The 19,577-nt window shown below is 37.9% G+C and overlaps 1 protein-coding gene across 1 annotated transcript; it reads left to right on the top strand.

Annotated features, from left to right (window-relative positions):
- The first annotated feature begins 1,520 nt into the window (after positions 1-1,520).
- FBXO30 (F-box protein 30) lies at positions 1,521-17,965 on the top strand. The gene is made up of 3 exons (XM_036871663.1): positions 1,521-1,683; positions 9,712-11,761; positions 15,558-17,965. The coding sequence occupies exons 2-3, from the start codon at positions 9,728-9,730 to the stop codon at positions 15,759-15,761; spliced, it is 2,238 nt and encodes a 745-aa protein (XP_036727558.1). The 5' UTR covers positions 1,521-1,683; positions 9,712-9,727; the 3' UTR covers positions 15,762-17,965.
- The last annotated feature ends 1,612 nt before the right edge of the window (positions 17,966-19,577 follow it).

Raw genomic sequence — 19,577 nt, forward strand, 5'->3', positions numbered from 1 at the left:
TCCTGCAGGGTCAACTGCCTGCTTCACTATCTGTTCTGTCTAGTTCTCTGGACAGTGGCTCTCAAACTCGGGACTAAGGACCACGGCCCATCTGCAGCCAAATTAGGCAAAATAAGAAAAAATAGACTGAATTTTTCAAAAAGCTCAATTTATTCATTTAAAGAACTAACCTTTACTGGGTGATTATGTCCTTGCTTAATAATTGGTGTTACAATCTCCTTTCATTTAGGAAATGAGGCACTAATACCACTGGTACAATCTTTACTGTCTTTTTTTAGCACAATTAAAAACTAGTAATCTAAGTTCTTCTTCCAGCTCAAAAAAAAAAAAAAAAGTTCTTTAAAATCTAAATGTCTGAGAGCCATTTCTCAGCATGACAAATCATGTGTGATCTCTTTTCCAAGACACACCGGTCGTGGGTAAAAACCTAGTCACACAAAGGATTACAGAACAGTGTTTTCCTGCCTCTGCCCCCGTCGGCAAGGGCAGGATTACAGCCGTCTTCCCTTTATCCTTTTCTTGCCTTAGAACTGGGCAGGAGTCCACGGGATGGACACGGGGGTAGAGGTGAGGGGGTGAGGGACACCTGTTCCCAGCACTTGGAATCACTGTCCCTTCTGTCTCTTGGCCTTGGACCAAGGCGTGGTAGTAGTAGCGGGGAAGTGGACCCCAATTCTTTGATATGGCCCTGTGACATTTCTTCAATCCTTTCGTAAAATATCCTGCAAAATCAGCTTCAAGCCACCTTTCCGCTAGATCGCGTTGTCTTTCCCACGTAGACAACCTCCCTGCTGTGGTCTGTGTGGAGGATTACAGTCCCTCACAGAAGCAGACCTTGGTGGGCTGCCCTGCCAGGGCTCCAGAAGAGATTCGCGACGCCTGAATCCTGTTGGGCTGAGCTCGGTCCCAGGGCAGGTAGAACCTACAAGAATCCGGGCACTAAGTCACAGGACTGGGGAACTTTTGGTAAGCCGGCAGGAAGGCCTGATCATCAAAGATTCAAGGACAGCTGCCCCGTTTTTTCCTAAATGTGACCTAATGGGAAGACCGATGCACCCAGAGTTAAGGGATTTGGGCTGCTTCTCCTACCATTTAGGGAGTTAAACAAGTCACTCTTCTTGGGCCTGTTCTCCTCATTTCCAAAACTACGTTGTCTAGGATTCTTTTCAGGAATACAGCATCCTAAAATCGAACAGGATTTGGTAGACCTGCTGGGCAGGAGCCACGTGGGGTCCGGTGGGAACCCCCTACGGGGAGGCGCGGAGACCACACTTCTCTGGACCCGACTCTCGGTCACGGCCCTTCCGGGGAGGCGGGGGAGTGTCGGTGGGCGGCGTGCGCGTCCCCGCCGAGCTCGGCGTGAGCGTCTCCTTCGGGCTCGGCGTGCGCGTCTCCGCCCGGCTTGCCACGGGCCCCGGGGCCCGGCCGGGTGGGCGGGGCAGAGCTGGGCGGGGTGGGGCGGGTGGGGAGGACCACCACCGGGAGAGCAGGCCGAGGAGCTGCAGGAGGAGGAGGAGGAAGACGGGGGAGGGAAAAGGCGGCGGCCCGGCTGGGCAGAGAGGCGAGGAGGAGGCGGGTTGCACGGGGGTGTGGGGCGCGGAGCGGCGTCGGGACAGCGGGGAGCAGCCGGGCACGGCGGCCACGGCAGCCAGGGTCTGGGCCGCGGTTCGGCCGGGCCGGCCGGTGAGTGTCGGGGAGGCCTGCCCGGGAGGCCGGCGCCGGGGCCGGGGGCGGTGGCCGGGCAGTGCGAGGCCCGCGGCCGGGGCGCAGGCGGCCGTGGGGCCGGCGGGCCGGGCCTGGGGCGGAGTAAACGCGGCCCCGTCCGGGCGCCGAGAGGAAGTCGGCGGCGTGGGCGTCCGCTCCCAGCCCGCTGCCCGGCCCGCCGTGGAGGCCTCCAGCAAATGGCGACCCAGGCCCCGAGGGCCGACCCCCGTGCCACCCGGGCTCGCGTGTCTGTGTGTTGGGGAGGGGTGAAGCCGCAGTTAAACTTAGGGAGCCACAGGAACCTCGAAAACCTGGCTTCTCTTTCCTTTTGCCCTTTAGAAACTTGCTTTGTTTGGGGACCGACGGGTTAAAGTAAGACTGGGAGGCATCATCAGCTGTCTCCCCGGGATGAGTGAAGTTGGTAACTTTTCCATTCATGGAAGTGAGAGGATCTTAGTCTTAGCCTCAGCCCCTATTAAAGAGAAAAATCCTGATTTTATAGATCTGAGGCGTGTGACCATTTCCAAGTTATTTGTGTCCTGTGTCGTGGAAGTGCACTGCTTGGAAGGGGGCCATAGAGTGCACGTTGAATTTAATCTCCTTTGAGTACGTTTTTTACACCTGTATTTAGAGAATAGAGACAGAACAGCGTGTTGTTTACCATGGTTCTGGTACTCCATTCCCCTCTCCCTGTGTCTTGTTTTTCTTTCTGAGCCATGTCGTAAGTCTCGGATAAAAGATGCTTGGGAAGGAATTGACCTTTTATTCCAAAATTACTTTCTTGACTGGGATCCAAGATGAAGTTATTTATGGGCATGCTGGTATCAGTGTAGATTGACTTAAAACTTTAAATACAAAACCCCAAGCTTTCTTAGCTTTTCATTTCTATTTGCTACATTTCAGTACAGTTTTGTGTCGTTTAGAGACCTAGTAAATTATATTAACAGAATTTTGCATTTGCTCATATTTATTAAGCTTTTCCAAAGTTGTTGACGGGCAAAAGGGAAAAGAGTAGCATAAAATGTAAGATGAGGGTTTTTCTAAGGGTTCAGTTTTTCAGTATGCAGTTTTCGCTGAATCACTGTTCTTTATGCTTAGTCACTGTTTCTTACTACAGAAGTTTAATTGGGGATAATATGGTGTTTTGCTAACTTTTTAAATTGTCAGTTTGTTTTTATCTGGTAGTTTAATGCGGTGACATAGCTTTTTTTGGTGTGTGATTCTGGAAATGTTAGTGGGTGGAGTTTTGTGAGTGTTATCAGAGAACTGAAGTTTCCGATATAGCAAACTTTTATGCATTCCAAGTGTACTGGGTATTTAATTTCAATCCAGTATTTCTCTATGGTTAGCATTGGAGACTTTAAAAAATATATACAAAGTGTCCTAATAAAATATGCTGTTGAAGAAAAATAATACGTATTTTGAGATAATGTATATAGTTAGAGAGATGCTTTAAGGTCACCAAAATAGGCCTTTTTTAATGTGTTTACTGTTTGATATATTACTGAAATGTGACTTTTAATGGCATCAGCCTTATGCTATTCTATATGGTTTTTGATAAATCTTTTAACTAGGTTACCATGACTACCATGCTGTGGAATGACATTGTATTTGTAGAATTCATCAATATTAAAGTCTTCAGTCAAAAGGCTGTATAAAATATTATTTAATTTCAAATTTATTTTGATGAAATAGGTGGGATTGACCTTGGACTGGTGGTTTTTACACTGTAGATAGCTAAATAGTTAAATACAGATGAGCATCTCTTAATTACAACCCAGTCTGTGAAAATCTTTTACAAAAAGGGTATTATGTCTTTTTCTTAAGAGTGGGTAATGTTAGCATCAGGTAGTTCCTCATATGATTGCTTTTAATCAGCTTCCGAAGTATAAATGACCTGATGTAAAAATGATTGTACGTAACGGTTTGTGCGTGCGGATGGGGCGGTTGTGTAAAGCGGGGTGCGTCCGTTTGCTGAGGAATGCGTGTTTGTATCTTACTGGACACACGCATACTATAGCCGACTTTTGTGGAGTACGAGGTTGTTTTCACAGCACAGTAATTGCCCCAAGGTCACAAAGCTGAGATTCCTTGGAAGCCCATATTCCCCTGTGCCATGCTGCCCCTTTTAATAAGCTGAGTTCCATCATTTGGGTGGATTATTTTTATCTGAGTCTCAGCTCAAATAGCTTCTGGTATGAATATTAAATATTTATTAATATATGTTATTTTAATTTCTGATGTAAGTCTGCAGTAATTTTGTTTGCTTATTTAGTGGAGAACAATTGCACATAGTTAGGACTTCCACTTTGGAATAAGCTACCCATGTCCATATTTAGAAATGGAGGAGGTATGTTGTGATTATATCATAAATGGAAGGGTGAAAAGTTGAAAACAAAATTCCATATAATTAGGTCATCATTCTGTAAATAAAAAGTCAGAACCAAAATTTAATAAAAGAATGTATACAGTGTAACCAATTTAGCCATTTTGGACTCAGCAGTAGGGCACTGCTTTGAGTTGGGAGTTTAATGATCTTGGATTTTCAATCTTGTCTAGGCGCCTCACCCCCCTTTTTTAAACCAATGAAATAAAATGTCCAACTGAGGTTGTAGATTTATTATGGTTTTTAAAACTGAGTGCACCTGATCCGTAAATCAGCCAGCAGATGTTTGTATTTACTATGCAGTAGCACCTCCAACTATACAAGAAGGATGAGACTTGCTCTGGAGGAATTAAAAGTGATTGCTAAGTATGAAGTTTCAGTCATAGACCTACTTGTGATTATGGTTAACTAATTGAACAAGTCTGTCTATAGTTCCATTTCAGCCTTACATTGAAGCAACATTTTACTGTCTCAGTGGAACTCTTTTTTATCTAATATCATATTAATTGTAATATTAAGGAAGTAGGCTGACGCCACTTCCTTTTCTGAGCTTCCTTTCCTCACCCTATCTATGTACTCAGGCAGCTACACACGTGCAGACACCTCCACCTCTGCTTTTCTTTTTGAATCTAATGCCTCTATAGTCAGTAACCTGTAACGAGACTGCAGGGTTGATTAAGGAATTTAAATAGTGCAACAATATACAGGTAGATGTTTCCTTTTGTGCCTTTCATTACTATTATTTTTTAAGATTTTAAAACAATGGAATATTGAAATTAATTTTACTTGATTTACTTTTCCCTTTGATTTGTTTTTTTGATGGACAGTTTAGCTTATTTCATATAAAATGCCTGGAACATATCACCTAGATACTCAGTAAATGTTTGAGTACTTTTGACTTTTTATAGCTGGTGCAATGAGATAATTTTGACTCAATCTGGTTGACTAATTCTAGATTTATAAGGTATCTTTTTGTGAAGTATGTAGTTTTCCATGAAGTCAAGAATTGTTTTGGAATCCATCTGGTTATTTCTTGTATTATAATAATTTCATTTATTCATGTTTTTTCGATAAGTGAGGCTCTAATTGAGGCACAGTTTTGAATACAGGGAACACAGGAATGAATGAGACGGAGATGGTGCCTCCTTTGTGGAGCTTATAGTTTTCCCGTGGAGATAGACATTAAACAGGGTAATGATTTACTTCAAGTTATGACTCGTATTACCAAGGAAAAATGCAGTGTGTAATGAGCACATAAGTATAATACGGAATCCATACCATACCTTGCCTTTGGGTATGTGGAAAAGTGACATTTAAGCTGATAAAGATTTGAGGTAACAGTTGGGGAAGGAAAGGAGTGTGTATGTGTGTGTGTGTCTGTCTGTCTCTTGGAGGCAGAGGCAGACATTAAGAACAGCCTGAGCAAGCTGTGTTGAATATTTGGGTGACTTGATTTAGCATATTTAAAATCGTGCTGATTTGCAGTGCTTTATTTATTTATCGCCTTATGTATTGTAATGAATTTGGAAAAATAAAGGAATTCTTTTTTGAGGGCAATATCTTTCTGTCTAGAAATAGCCTTAAATGACAAAGTCTCATTTCATTGTATGTGAAAATGCCATGCCTTAAATTGTTTTTATGGATTGCTTGTCAGCCACAGATTATATGAGTTGGCCTAGAATTTCTGTTAGAGAAAATTGAAATTATTGTAAAGCATTTAATCTTTTACAGTATTTTCTAGTCTAATGAAACTTTTTCCAGTCATTCAACTTTAAGTGTAAATAGATATGTTATTTGGAACGTTAAGATTCTTTTTCAAGAGAGTTTTTTTTAAAAAAAGTTAGTACTGAGGAGTTTTAAATTAAGCTCATCTTGAACTTGAAGCCTCAGCTTTAGCAACAAGTTTTCTGCTGGATGTGCTGTGTCACTGTTCAGCTGATAAATCAGGGATTGACATTTTAAACCCGTTTCATAGGATTTGTGAGCAATTGTGCAATACTTTTTGGAGGCATATTTAATTTGATAATAGCGATCTTGAAAGAGGGTGGATCTGGAACTTTTAAATTCTGAAACAGTACCCCAGAATACTTTTTGGGTATTGTCTACTGCATTTTAAAAAAACTTATTTCTTAATATATTTAATTGTAAAATGGACTTAAAACTTGATTCCTTCTTTGTATAGCGGTTTTGAGAATGGTTAAATTTGTACTATTTCATATGTTTATACTGAGCATTATAAATGTAAGTTATTTTAAAAATAATGTAAAACACTTATGTTCAAAGCAAAGTAATGTGCTATTATAATTAGAAAGGACCAAAAAGACTTTCTTGACCACAAGGGTGATTAAGTGTTGGAATAAACTACAAACAAAGTTGTGTAACCTCCATTCCTCAAATACCATCTTAAAACTGGATCACCAAGTTACTGAAGTGCTGTCTTATTTTCTTAAACTTTATAAGTAAGCATATCTGTTATCGTCCATATGTATTGATGAGATATAGATTTCAGTCCTAGCTCTGCCACTTACTAGGTAGATGACCTTGGGTAAGTCACTTACCCTCTCTGTACCTCAGTTTTCTCTGGGTTGTTATGAGGACTAAGTGACATTGACATGATTCTACAAAGAAGGATAAAGTAGGTACATAGTGTTCCCTTTTCCTTAAAGTCTACTTCAGTAAATAATAAATATTGTGGACTCATTGCTGTGGATGCTTTTATTTTTATTATTATTATTTTTTAGTCATTTCTTTTATTCAGAGGGGGAATAGTGTGGAAGAGGGTATTTATTTTGAATCTTGAGAGCCCTCTACTTCTATTTACCTTTCAAAGTTGTTGCTGTTTTGCATTTAACTCAGTTGTTTGTAACAGTTGCTATTTTAAACACTTTTGAATTAAGCGATGTTTTGAGATGTGTTCTGCCTGGTATGATCATGTGATATGCATGTAACATAAGGTGTTCCTACTAGTTCTGAGAGCCTTGGTCACTTCTGTTGGAACTGCTTGTGTTTTTAGGTTTCTCTTTTAGTAACAATCACATTTATAACCTTCAGCACGTGAGATGAACTCAGTCTAGTTGTTGTAAAATAAGAAAGCTACAGCTGTTTTCACAATCTGATCACCCAGTAAAATTTGTCTTAATTCTTATTAAAGTTTCTCTTTGCTTAACTTACAAATGTCATCATTAGTCTGTCATTTCTTCTATTTTGACCCTTTTTAGCATGTCTATCTTCAATTTATAGGTTCTGTCTTTAGCTTTAAAATTTATAGGGATAAACATTAAGAAGTATTTAACTCATTTGTAATTTTTAAACACAGTTTTAAAATGTAGTTTTGTTGTTAAATGTGTACCTTGTTTTTTTCTGTCCCTGGCATCAGTTTGCACCATAATATCAACTCAGAACTTTTCTACTTAATCAACAAAGCTCTGTCAATAATAGACTTTTGCTGTTTGAGTTTGAGGAAAATCAAGCCTGGACTGGGGAAAAAGAAATAGCAATTTGGGGAATAATTAGTTTACATTAGCCACCTAGAAGTAAGATAGAATTTATGGAAGAGAATATGTGAGAGAACTAGCAAGCTTTTATGCACTAAAGTGAAGAAAATAGGCTAAGAATCGGCTTCTTATCCAGAAAATTATTATTAATTTAATTTGGAAAATTTTGAGGTGAGTTGCCTGTGCCATATACACGTAGAGATATATAATAAATAAGTAGCTGTAGAGACCTGAAGTTTGGAAGAGGGATCTGGGCAGGAGGTATAGATGAGTTTTTAGCATATAAGTGGTAATTGAAGCTTTTGAGAAATTGAGAGCACCCTGGGAGAATGTATAGAATGAACCAGAAGTGACATGGATCCCTGAAGAAGAGTAATATTTTAGAAGAAAAGATTAAGGAATAACCAAAGAGGTAGGGGGAAAACCAGGGAAACGTGAGACCATAAAAACTAAAGAAAGATAGTAGTTCAGAAAGGAGGAATTAGTCAACAAAATGATATAATGGCTAAGGAAGATGTCTGGAAAAAATGCCCTTTGGATTTAGCATTGAGGATCTTGATAGAGCGGTTTTAATGAGTGGTGGTAAAAGTAAAGCCACATTAGAAGGCTGAAGGGTATATGGGAAGTTAACAGGGTTTGTTTGTTGTTTTTCTTTTGAAAGCTTGACCGTATAGGAAAAAAAACAGCAAAAGGAGGATATTGCTTTATTATATATGTTTTTAAAGATGAAATAGTCTTTTAAGTTTTTGCTGCTAATAGGAGCAAGCCAATAAAGAAGTTGAAGATTATAGAAATAAGACATTGAATAGGCTAAGTAATTATAAGTAAATCAGTGCATTGTGCCAACACTTTCTCTTTTTTGTATAAAATTTTTCTTGCTAAAAGCAGGAAAGAACATTAGTTATCTGTAATCCTCTCATGTTGTTTTATGGATACTATTTCTCTGCTTAAAATCCTCAGTGGTTTCTAACTACTTAAAGTCTGAACTCCTTAGAGTAGCATATAACACACTTTCCATAACTTTTCTTATTCCTGTCCCACCTCATCTCTCACAGCTGCTTTGCATTTCACCTTGTGATCCAGCAATACTGGGAAACTTGGGGTTCCCTCAACATGTTTTGCGAATTCTTGCTTTTCTGTATTTGCATGTGCTGTTACTTCAGCATTGAATGCCTCTCTTCCTTTCTAACCCTACCCTCCTGTACTTAAGACTTCTCATCTTTCAAGACTACTGTGAATTCTTCTCTACCCCCCACCCATACTGATTTTTCTGTCATATTGATCATATAAAAATGTGACATGATTTTACTTTCATCTCTGACCTCCTGCTGAGGCTCCTTGAGAGGAGGCACCATGTCTTCTAATCTTCACGTTGCCGTACCAAGTACAGGGTCTGGTACATGGCAGTTAATAAATAGGTGTTGGATGAATGAATGGAAACTGTGGCCCTCAGAAGTAAGTGATTTGCCCACTGCCACAGAAGTGGAGCTAGAACTTATATTTTTTGGATAAATGCCCTCTTTGTTTTAATTAAGGCTTACTCTCTGTTTGTTGTAGAATTTATTAAGGCATAGGTAGAAGGAGAGGTCAATAGATGAAATCTTACATGAATTTATGTATTTGGAGGGAATATTAAAGAAAACATCTAATCAGGTTTTAGTTAAGTATATTCATGAAATTCAGATTATTCTCTTTTAGGAATATGATGAGGTCTCTGCACTGTGGGGTACATCATAATCAGTTTAGTTAAAATTAAAAAGGTAAAAGCTAAAGCATTCTCTGAAATCTAAAAGGTAAATATTCATTAACTGGTTTTTGGCATTAATTTATATACTACACAATATACTAGAATTTAAGTATTATATTTTGAAATGTTTGGCCTGTTGGGCAGATTGTTATATGGTATATAAAAATGAACTTTTGACTTGCTTCTTGAATTGAAGTGCTTAAGCTGTTTCAAGATGGATTGATTATATGTCAAATAAACTTGTTAAATGTTTATTTTATATATTTCATCCTCATATAAGCCAATATACCTTCATGATTTGATTTTTTTTCTTAAAACAATTTTTAAAAAGCGACCACTTTTTGCCTAACTTCTTATTTCTTTTCCATCTCAATAACTAGAGCTGGACTGGCCATTATGGAGGAGGAGCTGCAGCACTCGCACTGCGTGAATTGTGTCAGTAGACGGTGTATGACCAGACCAGAGCCTGGGATCTCCTGTGACTTGATAGGTTGTCCATTGGTTTGTGGAGCAGTTTTCCATTCTTGTAAAGCTGATGAGCATCGACTTTTATGTCCATTGGAACGAGTACCTTGCTTAAATAGTGACTTTGGATGTCCATTTACAATGGCTCGAAATAAAGTTGCCGAACATCTAGAAATGTGTCCTGCAAGTGTGGTGTGCTGTACTATGGAGTGGAACCGATGGCCAGTTAGTTATGCAGACCGGAAATCATATGAAAATCTAAGCAGAGATGTTGATGAAGTGGCACAATTAGATATGGCCTTGGCCCTTCAAGACCAAAGGATGCTCTTAGAGTCTCTCAAAGTAGCCACCATGATGTCAAAAGCAACTGATAAAGTATCAGAACCTAGAGAACAGATCTCAGTTAAATCAAGTGTCCCAGAAATTCCACATACTAATGGTTTGGTGTCTGTTGATGAAGACTCTTATGGTGCACTTTATCAAGCTACTGTTGAAACAACCAGAAGTTTGGCTGTTGCTTTAGATATCCTGAATACCGCCACAAGAGACGTTGGCATGTTAAGTACGAGTCTGTGTGCTTCCGCAAATGAAATGAAAGAAGAAGAAAATGCCAGAGAAAGCTTACAGAACAGAAACTTGAAAGACCAGGACCATCTTTATGAGGATGAGATAGGAGCAGTAGGTGGGATTGACCATAATGACACAAGTCAGAATGCCCAGTCTGAACAAAATGGCTCAAGTGATTTATTATGTGACTTGGATGCCAGTTCTTATGGCACTTCTGCTCTTTGTAATGGCTTTCCTTTGGAAAATATATGTACACAGGTCATTGAGCAGAATCAGAATTTACATAGTGACTCAAAACAAAGTAACTTAACAAATAGAGAATGTGTAGCATCAGATGGCCCTTCGGAACCTTCTAGTTCACTTTCAGTAGCAGCACAAGTTAGGGAAGTAATACCACCTAATGCTTTGCCTAATGGCACAGTTCAGCATATCCTCATGCCAGATGATGATGAAGACTTGTGTTGGAAAAAAGTAGACTTAGGGGACCTAAGGAATGTGGATGTCTTATCTTTCAGTCATCCTCCTTCATTCAAATTTCTTTCTAATTCGTGTTGGTCTAAACCAAAGGAAGATAAAGCAGTAGATACATCAGATTTGGAAGTTGCAGAAGATCCAATGGGTCTCCAAGGAATAGATCTAATCACAGCAGCATTACTGTTTTGTCTAGGAGATTCTCCAGGTGGGAGGGGTATATCTGATAGTCGCATGGTTGATGTTTATCACATCGACTTTGGGACGCAGACCTTTTCACTTCCATCTGCCATATTAGCTACAAATACAATGGTTGGGGAAATAGCTTCAGCTTCAGCTTGTGATCATGCCAACCCTCAGCTTTCAAATCCAAGTCCTTTTCAGACACTTGGGCTGGATTTAGTATTGGAATGTGTCGCTAGGTACCAACCCAAGCAGCGTCCAATGTTTACATTTGTTTGTGGACAGTTATTCAGAAGAAAAGAATTTTCATCCCATTTTAAGAACGTGCATGGTGACATTCATGCTGGACTCAATGGCTGGATGGAACAGAGGTGTCCTTTAGCATATTATGGTTGTACCTATTCTCAGCGTAGGTTTTGTCCATCAACACAAGGAGCAAAGATTATACATGACCGCCATTTGAGGTCATTTGGAGTTCAGCCATCTGTATCTACAGTGTTAGTAGAGCCTGCTAGAAACTGTGTGTTGGGATTACATAGTGACCATCTAAGTAGTCTTCCTTTTGAAGTCCTGCAACATATTGCAGGCTTTCTTGATGGCTTCAGTTTATGCCAGCTCTCATGTGTATCCAAGTTAATGAGGGATGTGTGTGGCAGTCTTCTTCAGTCTCGTGGAATGGTCATACTGCAGTGGGGGAAAAGGAAGTATCCAGAAGGAAATTCATCATGGCAGATAAAAGAAAAGGTTGGTTTAATTTAATTGTATCAGTCCCTTATTTGACATATAATAGGCACTTAATAATGTTGTTGCTGAATTAATAAAATTAACCTTGTTGCAAAATTGACCGTCCTTAAAACTTAATAATTCAGTATGATGACAGACTTTTTTATGATGATAATAAAAGCAAGAATAGTTAGAATTGTTAGTCATAATCACATATTTACTGCAGACATCCTAGAACTAGATTCTAATGTCATATGACAGAGGCCACTTCCAGTTCTTCAGTTGAGGGGTTCTGTACCTGTTTACTTCTTCTGTAACAACTCCCTTTGCTTGAGTCCATGTTAGCCACCTTCTAATTTGGGCTCCGTCTGAAACATTTTCACCATAGAAAAAAGGGGGAAGCAAGGAGAAGGTTTTCTACTGCTTGCAATTGGCAGTTTTGGTCCATTCTTAGCAATTTCTTTCTTAGAACTTGGTTATTACAGGTAGAACTTAAATAAGGAGACATGAAAAAAAATCTACTACTAGTAAGTGACCAATGGAGTATTTGGGGTATAGAGAATGTAAATGGATGGATGTGGAAATGTATTAGGCTGAGGTGAGATAAGGGCAGTAGGATTTGATATTGTTGACTCTGCGTTTAGTACAGTACAAGGGAGTGTTGCAGATTGGAAGCTTGAGCTGGAGGTTGGGAACAAATCCTGGCTCCACCATTTTCCTCCTGTGATATCTTACTTTTGGCCAGCTTCTGTCTTGAGGTACTATCCAATAGAAACTAGAAGGCATTACAGATACCTTTGATTGAAGGTGTTTTTTCATTTTAGAACATTTATAATATGAAACTTTGATTTTATAAAGTAGAAAAAAATTTGATAAACTTCACATTGGTTGAACAGGGTTCACATTTCTGGCTACTTTGTTTTTGCCACCCTTAGGTTTTCTCTTTTTTTCACTTATTGCTCCAGTTTTTCAGAATTCTGCATCTGCTTTTGTGTTCTCCTGAAGTTTTGACCAGTAAATGAGCACACTAATTATTTTATGTAGAAAATTTCATACTTGCTGCATATATGTGGGTATGTGTGTATTTTCATTTTCTACATGATTTGGTGTCTCTCTGCCATTTGGGATGAGACACTCAGAGCATGGCCCGTTTTTGTCCTTGCCCACTAGTATTGACCTATGAGGTAAAATATTTTCTGGGGATTTTATTGCTGCAGAAAACCTCATCTACTCTTGGAGTTTAAATTGCCATCATTTATTCAAATTACATGTGTATATCCTGGCCATTTTCTCCTCTGAACTCCAGTCCATTATATACAAGCATCTACTGGACATCTGCACTTGATTATGTCACAGCTTCAGCAAACTCAACAGGTCCCACCTACTCCACTTTTCTACCCCTCTTAATCTCAGAAAATGGCATTTTCATCTCTGAAGCTGCCTAAACTAGGAATTTGGGAGTTAAGGTTGACCCCTTTTTTTCCCCCCCTTTATTTCCATATCCAGGTAATCACAAAGTCCTGTTGTCTCCCTTCTTCATACCTCTCAGGTTTGCTTACTGTTTCTACTGCGGTTTCCCTAATTAGTCCGGCCTGTAGTTCTCTCCTGGGTTACTACAGTAGCCTCTTCCTTACTGGGTTTCTGTTTCCAACTGAGTCCCTCTCCAGCATATTCTCTATAGAAGAGGTAGAGTGATAAATAATTTCTTAAATACAGTTCTTATGCTGTAGTGCTTGAAAACTTTTTAAATGTCCGTCCATTGCCCTGGGGTAGAGGCAGACTCCTTAATGAAACATTTAAGACTTTTCATAATCTTGTCCTCACTTACCTCTTCAGTTTCCTTTTGTCACTTTATATTCCAACCATGGAATTTATTTACAGTCGTCTGATGTTTTCTTCTTGCCTTAAGGTGTTTGAGTACACTGTCCCTGATACCTACATCTGAACACTTGAGATGTTCTAGGCAGTGTGTACTTTACTTTCGTTAATGTATTTAATCTACTGTCCCTATTTCATGGATGAAGAAACTGAAGTATAGAGAGGTTAAGTAACTTGGCCAGTTGGTGGATTCAGACCCTGGGAACCTATTTCTGGGGGTTGTGATCATCATCTCATTGCTATATCCTGCTTACTCTTCAGATCTTACATTGTCAAGAAAGCCTACTCCGACCCCGTTGAAGCCCTTAGGGAGGTGCACTGCTCTGTGTTCTTGTGGTGTTCCATTATGTACCTCCTACCCTATGTACCCCTACTGAAGCACTGACCATGCTGTTTGGAAATTCACTGACGAATTGTCAGTTTCTTTCATTAGACTAAGTTCATTGAGAAGTGAGACTCTCTGGGAACCAAAATATTAATTGCTTAGCATAGCACCTCCCATATAGCAGGCACTAAGTAAATACTTGATGTATACTTGGATGCAAAATTGGCCCATTACTAAGAAACCTTGTCATCAGGAGATGGGAGCCGTGCATTTTTTCCTGAGTTTGTTTCACCAGACTCTTTTGACTGTGTGGAAGTAGGGAGGCTGTCTGCCACCGTTGAATCTTTCAGCAAATTCATTCTGTGAAGCTTAACAAAAACTCAATTCTTAGTATAGTTTTGTGGTTATGGGGAATTGTAATCTATAATGTCTATTGTTAGCTACTCTCCAGGCCTTCACTGACATCTGGGAAATGACTCCATGCAGGGTAATTGATATAACCTTAAGAAGTATAGCGATTAAGTACCTTATGTGCTGAACTATTCTATTGCTGGCTGAAAAATAATTGTGTTCAGAAGTTGAAGGCATCTGGCCACCCCAGAATTCGTAGCATTCTTTTCTGAGAAGCTGTAATGAGTGCTGAGGGCTTCTCTCAAATTCACAGCTGCTTTCTAGAGTATCTGCTGTTTGCCATGGGTTCAGGGTTCTCTAGACATTTGCTTGTTGATTAGCTTAGCTAGGATGCCTAGGCCTGTCTTGCTGTATTCGTGCTTGTTACCTATGTTCAGGTAACTTTATATTTTCCAATTGTAAAGATGAGAGGGGGCCACCACAGTCATTGCTGGACCTATAAGGTGACAGTGCTTCAGGGCTTGGAGCTGCTGAGTGGGCAAAAGGGAAAGTAGTTCTTATTTTTACCAGAACAGGGATGGCATGTAAATATTTTTCCCAGAAATGTATTTTACAGTGATATGGAATTAAAAAATGATTCATTTTACAAAAAGCTCTATAAAAATTTCCAGAAACATGTTGAACAAATTGAAGCACTTGTGTTCCTCGTTATTACTAAGTGCGTTTACTACTTATAAATAATGAAAAGAAAAAGTACCTTGGCACAATATTCTAGAGTATTTTTTAGTATACTTCATATGGTGTAATAGGAATGGGAGAAAAACTTGGAGAAAAAAATAACACTTGTACTGTCAATATCTCCAGACTATGGGTAGGTCTATATATATATATAGACATTTGGATAGGATGAAAGACTGGTGTACAATATGCATTATTTTAGGAAGTAGCTCTGAATATTTTATAAAAATTGCTTAATAAGTAAGCCAGGTTGGATGTGATTTTCAATGTTGAGTTTTGTCTTTTATTTTCTTTTTGGTTATATTTATTGAAGTTATAATGTCATAGAAATGATTTATCTTACAAATACTTGATAAACAGATTTGTATCCAAATGGATTACTACTTCCAGTTTTGTAGCTAACTACTTGAAACTTTATATTAGATATTTCTCTTAACAGTTAGAAATGTATGCAGTTAGAGCAAGAAGTATGTTTTGATTCTTGTAAATTGACTTGTTTAAATCTGAAGTAGAATTTTCTTCTAGGTATGGCGATTCAGTACTGCATTTTGTTCTGTCAATGAATGGAAATTTGCTGACATCCTAAGCATGGCTGACCACTTGAAGAAATGCAGTTACAATATTGTAGAGAAACGGGAGGAAGCAATCCCATTGCCGTGTATGTGTGTGACACGAGAACTCACTAAAGAAGGACGTTCACTTCGCTCAGTTTTAAAACCTGTACTTTAAAAACTGTAATTCCACTTGCACATACATGCAAGCACCTAGTATAATTTCTTGGTAATATGTGACACTTTATTAATGTATTAAAGATTACAACTAGCTAAATTCATTGTCACTATGTATATAATGTTTTGAAGTGACCTATATTTTTATAAAGTACTGTTTAGTTGGAAAAAAAGTTGCCTTAATGTTTGAAATGTGTGAATTTTTTGGAACTTGCTGGACAGGGTGATTTAATTTTTAGCTACATAATTTTCAGAATTAGTATTTTTAGTGGTGTGCATATTTTGGTTCTTAAATTTTTTGCTTCTTAAACTAACAAGATCCTGACCAAACAATTTATTCCTCATTTTCTATGGGTTATAACCTATGCATTCAAAAATCAAAACTTTGATTCTAATTTTTACATCATAGGCTTTTCAGATTCAGAAAACATTCAATTGCTTAAACACTGCATAAGACCATCATAAAGTTTTTATTTTTTAGTGCTCCCCTTATATAATTGTTGATATGTCGATGATCTCTAATATATACATAATATTTAAAATCATGAGTAATGTTGATAATGCCATTTATCATGTTTTAAAAATAGTCCAGAAAAATGTTTTCGCCTTACATATTTACAACTCTCATACTGAGAGTTGACCATATGCAGCTTTTTTTGGTTAGATGCCACATCCAGAGACTCATGGCAGTGTGTTATGTGACAGGTTAAAGCAAAATCAACAAAAAAAAAACCTGTGAATTTAATTTGAAACTGTATATGGTATTATATATTTGCTAGGTATTTGGTACTTGGAGAGAAGAAAATACAGTTGGCCCTTCATATCTGCAGGTTCCATATCCATGGATTCAACCAAAGGATGGAAAATATTTGAAAAAAAAATTCCATGAAATTTCAAAAAGCAAAACTTGAATTTGCCACTCATCTTCAACTATTTATATGGCACTTACATTATTTTACTATTATTTACCTAGCATTTACATTGCATTAGGTACTATAAATAATCTAGGGATGATTTACAGTATATGGGAAGTATGCGTAGGTTATGTGCAAATACTATGCCATTTTATATAAGAGACTTGAACATCTGTAACTTTTGGGACCGTAGCGGGGTCCTGGAACCAATCTTCTGCAGATACTGAGAGACGACTGTATACCTCATTTTAAGTTTGAATTGGGCATGTTCCGTGAATAAATTTCAGATATTCAGAATGCAAAGGGCTTAACTTTTTATCACAAGTGTTTAAAATTTTTGCCTTTTGATGTTGATAAAAATCACAATTATGTTGTTTTAAGACATTTAAAAATGTGACATTTGCTATCTTTGTAAGATGACAATCATGAAATGCAGAAACCTGTCCTGGTTGACAGTCTCTTTAAAACATTTCCAGGTTAATATTCCATAGACTTCTCTACCAAAAAAGTTAAGAATTGCATCTTTGTGTAAAACCAAAATACAACAAAGATATTCAAAGAACTATTCTTGAGGTATTTTATTATAGTTTTCAAATTGATTTATACTGTTATTAACCTGATATGGTCAGTTTAGAAAAATGAATATATCAGTATTAAGAAATAAATTGCAAAGATGGAGACTTGTACTTAAATAATTTAGGTAACTTGTGGCATTTGGTCGTCTGAAATGGTTACAAGTTACTTTGCTAAAAAAAAACTTGAAAACTATTTTGTCTTCTCTTCCTACATTTGTCCCTGAGAATGCTCTATTAACTAGGTTCTTGATTCCCATGTGTGGCAGTCGGGCAGGGCAGAGGCGTTCCTTGGGCATTACAAAAGAATTCTGAATTGCTTTAAGACTTGGTTGGATCAAGGCCTTATTACAGTTGAAAAATACAGCGTTAAAGACTAATCAATTGTTTTGCCCCACCTGTCATTTTAATTAGAAGAATACTTATTTCTTAGTGCTTAAACCAACTTTTTCAACTGTGAGATTTGAATTGCATAAACAGTCAGAAATAAGATATCAAATACTGTAAAATATAACTCTGCCTTTTAAAGTTTTGCTGAAGAATGTGTCTGGTTAGGATAGCACAAACATTAACTTTTTGTTTTATGGTTGTGCTTTTTTAAAATCCTTGTTTTTTAAGTTTAGACTCCATGTTTCCACACTGGATCATGAGATATTTAACATTTTCTACCTTTTATTTCTTTTACACGTCTTTGGCTGTTTTCTTTTTTGTTTATGCCACCATACTATTTTGTTAAAATGTTTTCTTTGTGCATTTGTTCAAATTCTAATAAAATTAATATTTTCCTTTATATGGCTCAGTAACTTAAAAAGAAAAAACTTACATTTAAATAAAATTTTAATCCTTGATTGACAAATTCCAAACACAGTCATATTGTTTCTGTAGTATTGTTTCTGCATGTTGTAGGAGTTGCTTGTTGATTATCATTGCTCGCCCATGTTTTACTGGTGAACATTAATTTTTTTTTTTAATATAGAAAACTCATCAGTTAGTGTTCTCTGCCCCTTCAGTGTCTTCTTGAAAGTAGTCCCACCTAGGGATATTGAAAGGCTGAAGAGTTTCTGGCAATATTATTTTTCTAAAACTTGTAATAGGAACAATCTGTCTAGCCTTTTAAGCATGAAAAGGTTTGTGTTTTGGCCAAGTAAGTTGTCATTTGAGAAGCCTTTGTTGATACCTTAGTCTTTGCTAACCAGCAAGATAAAGGGCAGGTATTAGGAAGGAGGGAAATATCTGAATTCACTTTTCTCCTCTGCCTTTTTCCCCAGAACTGCCTGTTAGCTTAATCTCAATGCCCCCCCACCACCCTGTCTGTCTGTCTGTCTCTCTCTCTGTCCTTCTCTCTTTCTGTAGCTTCTGAGAATCACAGTTCACTTAGAGTAGTGGTTCCCAAAGTGTGGTCCCTGGACCATCAGCGTCATCTGGGAATTTGTTAGAAATGCAAATTCTTGGGCCCCTTCACAGACTTAGAGAATCAGAAACTATGGGGTGGGAACCAGCAATCTATTAACAAAGGCCTCCCCAAGTGATTCTGATGCATGGTAAAGTATGAGAATTCAGAGGAAAGCCTGGGACTATGCCAGCTCTTCTCCTGAATGATGTGTTATTGGAACAGATATATGTGTGCATGTAGCTACATGTATGATCCGAAATTAAGAGTAATAGTAATTTATTAGTATTACCTAAATGATCAAATTTAATGATATATGTTGTCACAATCTTACAGCCATATGACAAAATACATTAGGTACCATGTTTGTTGGACATTTTTTTAAAAAGTATTTACTAGTAACTTAAATTTACTCTTAGTATTTCACTAGTGTTTCTTCTGGTCAAGGTTAATTGCAGATTGTTCATTAGCGCTAACATTTAGCCTAGTCATCATTCATTCTCTTGTTGAGTGGTTGCAGAATCATGTGAACATATTAGATTTCTAGGATGGACAGAGTAGAGGTAAAATGATACTGGATTAAGTTCTACAAGAATTCTGTAGGAATTCTTTCAACACTATCAATAAGAGGTATTAAAGATTGGGTTTCTGGTATATCAGTAGTATAGAATCTTTTTTGGTCTTTGACCCTGTGCTACATGTCCCAACAATGTTGTTGCTATTATTAACTATCCCTTAACATTGGAATCCTTGAAGATATGGTAGTTTATACTACCATATTTATAACAGGTTTTTAATCTCTGGCAATTTGAAGGTAGGTTTTGGTGTTCAGAAGCAAAACAGATTTCATGTTTTGCATCCCAACCTAAAACGACATGGAGCTTATTTATTTTAAAAATTTTCTAAGGAATATTTATACAAACATTAAAAAATATGTTTGT

Source organism: Balaenoptera musculus, chromosome 12, assembly GCF_009873245.2.
Source record: "Balaenoptera musculus isolate JJ_BM4_2016_0621 chromosome 12, mBalMus1.pri.v3, whole genome shotgun sequence".
Lineage (NCBI taxonomy): Eukaryota > Metazoa > Chordata > Mammalia > Artiodactyla > Balaenopteridae > Balaenoptera > Balaenoptera musculus.

Excerpts from the sequence above, each read along its gene's own strand:
- FBXO30 (XM_036871663.1), top strand. The coding sequence starts at position 9,728 with ATGGAGGAGGAGCTGCAGCACTCGCACTGCGTGAATTGTGTCAGTAGA. Across the intron at positions 11,762-15,557 it reads CATGGCAGATAAAAGAAAAG|GTATGGCGATTCAGTACTGC; the intron begins GTTGGTTTAATT and ends ATTTTCTTCTAG.